This window comes from Trachemys scripta, chromosome 1 (genome assembly GCF_013100865.1).
Source record: "Trachemys scripta elegans isolate TJP31775 chromosome 1, CAS_Tse_1.0, whole genome shotgun sequence".
NCBI classification, from domain to species: Eukaryota; Metazoa; Chordata; order Testudines; family Emydidae; genus Trachemys; species Trachemys scripta.
Genome location: NC_048298.1, coordinates 346926575 through 346933281, shown reverse-complemented (window position 1 = coordinate 346933281; position 6707 = coordinate 346926575). Strand labels below are relative to the sequence as shown.

At 47.7% G+C, this 6707-nt stretch overlaps 1 protein-coding gene across 2 annotated transcripts; it reads right to left on the bottom strand.

The window, feature by feature from the left end:
* Positions 1 to 2383: 2383 nt before the first annotated feature.
* LOC117873348 (olfactory receptor 52E2-like) lies at positions 2384 to 5307 on the bottom strand. Of its 2 annotated transcripts, XM_034762619.1 has the most exons (2): positions 4401 to 5307; positions 2384 to 2403 (listed from the first exon to the last, which is right to left on the bottom strand). In XM_034762619.1, exons 1-2 carry the CDS (start codon positions 5305 to 5307, stop codon positions 2384 to 2386), a joined length of 927 nt encoding a protein of 308 aa, XP_034618510.1. The 2 variants fall into 2 exon arrangements, with proteins under 2 accessions (XP_034618510.1, XP_034618501.1); XM_034762610.1 differs by lacking the exon at positions 2384 to 2403 and having other exon boundaries at positions 4360 to 5307.
* Between the last annotated feature and the right edge of the window lie 1400 nt (positions 5308 to 6707).

The window sequence follows — 6707 nt, the reverse complement described above, 5'->3', positions numbered from 1 at the left end:
CCAGCCCCAGCCCCAGCCCCCAGCCCCAGCTCCCAATTCCCAGTTCCCAGTTCCCAGTTCCCAGTTCCCAGCTCCAGCCCCAGCCCCAGTTCCCAGCTCCAGCCCCAGCTCCCAGCTCCCAGCTCCCAGCCCCAGTTCCCAGTTCCCAGCCCCAGTTCCCAGCCCCAGCCCCAGCTCCAGCTCCAGCTCCCAGCTCCCAGCTCCCAGCTCCCAGCCCCAGCCCCCAGTTCCCAGCCCCAGCCCCAGTTCCCAGCCCCAGCCCCAGTTCCCAGCCCCAGCCCCAGCTGCAGCTCCCAGCCCCAGCTCCAGTTCCCAGCCCCAGCCCCAGCTCCAGCCTCTTTGTCTCTCAACTCTGGATCCTTTCCAGTTCCTCTACATCCTTCCTATACACTGGTGACCCAAACTGGACACGATGCTCTAGCTGAGGCCTAACCAGCGCTGAGTAGGGCAATACTATCACCTCCGGAGACTTCCATGCTCTGCCTTTGTTAATGCAACCCACAACTGCATTTTCTTCCTGTGCAATAGCAAAAAAATCCACACCCCAGAGAGATGTTGCTGTATCAACCTAACCACCGTGAAGTCAGGGCATATCGGGACAGTCCCAATAAAATCAGGACGTCTGATCACCCTAAATCCAACTGAATACAGATAAAATTCTCACCAGTCCCAGAATGCTCCCTTTTACAGACTAATCTCCTTCTAGTCTGGGTCCAGCAATCACTCCCACCCCTTGCAGTCACTGTCCTTTGTTCCAATTTCGTTCAGGTATCTTTGGGGGTGGAGAAGCTCTCTCTTTAGCCAGCTGAAGACAAAATGAAGGAATCTCCCATGGGCTTAAATAGACTTTCTCTTGTGGGTGAAGACCCCCTCCTCTCTCCTATGCACAGTCCAGCTACAAAATGGAGTTTTGGAGTCACCTGGGCAAGTCACATGTCCATGCATGACTGAGTTCCTTACCAGCCAAGCCATATTCCTGGGAAAGTTCAGATGTGGCTTAACTCCCTGAGCCCAGCCTTGGGGATCCTGGACCTACTCCAGATGGAAGCTGTGGAGTTCTTCTGGCCAAGACTGCCCTGGGTCTCTCCAGGGATTCTGAGTCTTTTTTGACTGCCGCTGAATATTGATTGGATGTTTTCAGTGAACTATCCACAATGACTCCAAGATCTCTTTCTTGACTGGTTACAGCTAATTTAGACCCCATGATTTCATATGTATAGTTGGGATTGTTTTCCAATGTGCATTAATTTGTCCTCACCATCCTGGAACATACTTTGGGATTTGATCAGAGCCCTCCAGGGTGTTTAGTGACCACCTACTGCAATTCATGGCTTCTCTTCCAGCTTGAGTCTGTCTCTCTGCTGCAGCCACAGCCCTGCAATGAAAGAGCCCCCTCTGCCGCCCTTGTGCTACTCTCCTGCCCCATCATCTTAAGACTCATCCAGTCTCTGTGTTTTTAAAGGGCTGGACCAACACTTACTCTTTCTGTCTCCTCTTCTGGGAGGTTCCATTCCTTCCGTGCCCACCAGTCCACAGAGAAACTGGAGAAAACTGGTTTTACCTAGAATGCATTTACTCCCTTCTTCTGCACAGGCGAGATCTCGTTAGGGCTGATAGTCTTTAATGAACAACCTATTTATAGACAGATGCCTCTGCCCCAGCCTCCTGCCCCTTAGTACAAGGAGGATGAGCGAAGAGTTCAGGAAAAGTCCAAAGATATAAGGCTACAGACAGTTCATACAATCTAATGTGAGTTAATAGGGTTAAAACATCTGCTCAATGTGCAGTGGCAATCAGACAAACAAACAAACAGAATGTTGGGAATCATAAAGAAAGGGATAAATAATAAGACAGAAAATATCATATTGCCTCTGTATAAATCCATGGTACGCCCACATCTTGAATACTGCATGCAGATGTGGTCGCCCCATCTCAAAAAGGATATACTGGGATTGGAAAAAGTTCAGAAAAGAGTAACAGAAATGATTAGGGTTATGGAACGGCTTCCATAGGAGGATTTTTCAGCTTGGAAGAGAGATGACTAAGAGGGGACATGATAGAGGGCTAAAAAATCATGACTGGTGTGGAGAAAATAAAGAAGGAAGTGTTATTTACTGCTTGTCATAACGCATGAACTAGGGGTCACCCAATAGAATTAATCAGCAGCAGATATAAAATAAACAATAGGGAGTATTTCTCCACAGTCAGCCTGTGGAACTCTTTGCCAGGGGAAATTGTGAAGGCCAAAACTATAACATGGTTCCAATAAGAACTAGATACATTTATGGAGGATAGTTCAATCAACGGCTATTATCCAAGATGGGCAGGGATGCTGTCTTTAGTTCTGTTTGCAAGAACCTGGGAGTGGGCAATAGGGTATGAATCATTTAATGATTCCCTGTTCTTTTCATTCCCTCTGGGGCACCTGGAATTGGCCAGTGTTGGAAAACAGGATACTGGGCTAGATAGACCATTAGTCTGACTCAGTATGTCCATTTTGATATTCTCATAGAAACCCCAGATGTATCTCCACCCTTTCCCTCTCCCTCCTCCGCTGTAACACACTAGACCTCACTCCCCTCCCAGACCTGAGCTAGAACCCAGGAGTCCTGATGGGGTCTCTCTCTCTGCAGAGTTAGTAACAAAGTAAGAATATATTTTAATATTTTAAACCTAACCAGTGTCCCTTAAGTGACTGGGCACAAGAGGTCAGAACATGTTTGTATTAGAGCTGAGTGGGTCTAATATTTATTTTATTTTATTTCTTTAAATCAGAATTAGACACAGTGCTTCTGTCAGCTTGTGATGTTATTGATATAATCTGGGACCATATAGATCATTGTTGCAACCAAGGTCCTGTAGTGGCACCCAAATCTTGTATAAAGGGGGTCAAATGGGGTGTCTAAGACAAGGTTATGGTTTACTGGTTATGATTATGCTGTCTATATGTGTGTATCACTTTTGTAGCTGAAGTTATGAATATTGGCTCTATACTGTCTGTATTTCAAACTTATGCTATGCTGCTGGGTGACATCCCAGACAAACTGGTGTTAGCTCTGCCTAGCCTGCTTGATGGCCCATTAAGGACCATCAGCTATACAATGGACCCATTGAGAGAAGGCAGATACGCCTTGTAACTCAGCAAAGTATGCAGGAACTGGCCCATGTGACTCCAGACTCCATTTTTGCTGTAATTTTCCACAGTAAGGACAAAGAGGTGTACTTACACCTGGAAAAGACTATATAAGGCTGATGCCCCATCTCCATCTGGTCTTCAATCCTGCTTCATACCTCTGGAGGAACTTTGCTACAAGCTGAAGCTTTGAACAAAGGACTGAGGACCCATCCCAGCGGGGGATGTATTCCAGAGACTTGATTTGAACCTGCAGTTTATTCCATCGCTGCTGCAAGCCTGATCCAAGGACTTTGCCATTACTGTATGTAATTGATTCCATTTAACCAATTCTAACTCTCATCTCTATCCTTTTCCTTTTATGAATAAACCTTTAGATTTTAGATTCTAAAGAATTGGCAACAGCGTGATTTGTGGGTAAGACCTGATTCGTATATTGACCTGGGTCTGGGGCTTGGTCCTTTGGGATCAGGAGAACCTTTTTCTTTTACTGGGGTATTGGTTTTCATAACCATTTGTCCCCATAACGAGTGGCACTGGTGGGAGTACTGGGAAACTGGAGTGTCTAAGGAGATTGCTTGTGAGATTTGCGGTTAGCCAGTGGGGTGAGACCGAAGTCCTCCTAGTCTGGCTGGTTTGGTTTGCCTTAGAGGTGGAAAAACCCCAGCCTTGGGCTGTAACTGCCCTATTTGAGCAATTTGTCCTGAGTTGGCACTCTCAGTTGGGCTCCGCCAGAACCGCTTTGTCACACAGCTAATTGCTAAGTTATCTGCCACAAAGCTAGAGTTTTCAAGACCCTAAGTAGCCCTTGGAATCACGGCTCAAGTTGCAACCCCCACCAAAATCTGAAATGGCTCCCTTGTAGCTGGGTTTGGGAGGTGGAAATGATCTCGCAAGTGACAGGGGAGGGAAATAGAGAAGCAAGTCACAGGGGTGGGGCCTTGGAGGGGAAAGGGTAAAGCAGGGAAGGGACCTTGGCAGAAGAAGTGAGGAAGGGGTGGGGTGTCAGGGTCCAGTTACCAGCAATTAGAGAGGTGGCAACCCACTGAATTGTCCATAGACCTGTTCCCCAGTTTGTTATGCTGACACAGCACAGTAAGGTCAGGAAAGGATTTAAGGTCTTTTTGCCTGTCCAGTAAGTAATTCAGGGAAGAAGGCCCAGCACCATGTTACCAGCCAGCTCTGCACGGAGCTCGGTCTGAGAGCCAGAGCACCAGGAGGAAATTTTAGATCCCTTTATGAGTAAGTAGCTGGAGCAGCCTGTTGCGGATCTGTTTGGTCCTCACCCCGTAGATGATGGGGTGTAGCATGGGGGGCACAAGCACATACGAGTTGGCCATGAGAACGTGGAAATGCAGGGGCACATTGTGGCCAAACCGGTGTGTGAGGAAGGAGAAGAGAGCTGGGATGTAAGAGGCTAAGATGACACAGAGGTGGGAGCCACAGGTCCCAAAAGTCTTGAGCTGGGCATCCTTTGTGGGGAGGCTGAAAATGGCCCTGAGGATCTGGATATAGGACATGGCGATAAAAAACACATCCAGACCCATCACCAAGAATGCCACAGAGAGGCTGTAGTAACTACTGATGCGGACATCAGCGCAGGCCAGCTTCACCATGGCCATGTGCTCACAGTACGAGTGGGGGATGATGTTGGTTCTACAATATGGCCACCGCCTTGCCAGGAAGGGATAGGGCAGTATGAGCATGATGCCGCGCAGCACCACGGCCAGGCCAATCTTGGCCACCAGGGAGTTTGTCAGGATGGTGGAATGTCTCAGGGGATCACAGATGGCCACATAGCGATCAAAAGCCATGGCCACAAAGATGCCAGACTCCATCACTGAAAAGCAGTGAATAAAGTACATCTGGGTAAGGCAGGCACTGAAATACATCTCCCTGGAATTGAACCAGAAAATGCTCAGCATTTTGGGCATAATGGACATAGATACGACCAGGTCGCTGGTGGCCAGCATGCAGAGGAAATAGTACATGGGCTCATGGAGGCTCCGCTCCCTCTTCACAATGAAGAGGATGGTGAAGTTCCCCAAGACAGCTATGATGTACATGGCGCAGAAGGGGATGGAGATCCAGACGTGGGCTGCCTCCAGGCCAGGAATTCCCAACAGGATGAAGGTGGAGGGGTTGGTGAAGTTGGTTGTGCTGCAATCTGACATGGAGTAGGGGAGAAGGTGTCCAACTCAGAGGCAGAACGGTGTCTCCTGAATGTACCGTACATTCACCAGACTTCCTATGTGAGCCGAGGCTCTAGAGTGATGGTTGCAGTACAAATACCTGGATGGAGAGACAATGTGAATATGAGACACTACATGCACTACTGGAGGCTGTTCTCATTGGGGGAGCAGATTGGTTGCTCTTCACACACTGAAAAATGACATTTTTATTATTCAGAGAAATGAATTATGAACAACTGACCCTTCTAATGCCAATTCCATATTTGATGGTGCTCCATGAGCTAATAATTCTACAAGTCATGGTGTGGGAAACCTTAATAGTCACCAGCATTAAACTCAAGTGTGGATACTGGTTATACATCATTGTTCCTTAATGCAATGAAAACCGGGCTAGAGAGTTCATGATGTAGGGAGCTCCCTATTCACCCGGTTGCTCAAAATCTGAGAGTGTAAAAAAAAAAAAAAAAAACATGTTTGCCAAAACCAACTGGATAAGCAGCAGTTCTGTAGAGAAGGACCTAGGGGTTACAGTGAACAAGAAGCTGGATATGAGTCAGCAGTGTGCTCTTGTTCCCAAGATGGCCAACTGCATATTTGTCTGTATTAGTAGGAGCATTGCTATCAGATTGAGGGAAGTGATTATTCCCCTCTATTCGACACTGGTGAGGCCACATCTGGAGTATTGTGTCCAGTTTTGGTCCCCCTACTACAGAAGGGATGTGGACAAACTGGAGAGAGACCAGTGGAGGGCAACAAAAATGATTAGGGGGCTGGAGCACATGACTTATGAGGAGAGGCTGAGGGAACCAGGTCTGCAGAAGAGAAGTGTGAGGGGTGATTTGATAGCAGCCTTCAACTACCTGAAGAGGGTTCCAAAGAGGATGGATCTAGACTGTTCTCAGTGGTGGCACATGAGAGAACAAGGAGCAATGGTCTCAAGTTGCTGTGGGGGGGGGTCTAGGTTGGATATTAGGAGACACTATTTCACTAGGAGGGTGGTGAAGCACTGGTTACCTAGTGAAGTGTTGGAATCTCCGTCCTTAGAGGTTTTTAAGGTCAGGCTTGACAAAGCCCTGGCTGGGATGATTTGGTTGGTGCTTGTCCTGCTTTGAGCAGGGGGTTGGACTAGATACCTCCTGAGGTCCCTTCCAGCCCTGATATTCTATGATTCTATGTGCCAGGGAGAAACATCCGAACTAGAACATACCTCAGGGAAAAGACCTGGGTTTTGATAGCAGCTCAATGGAAACACCTGCTCATTCACAGCAATGGCCAAATCAAAGACAATGGTTGGATGCCTAGGAAATGGGATGGAGAAAAACCTGCTCTGGACATGTGCTCAGTTTTGGTCACCCAGTCTCTAAAAAGGCTACAGTGTTATA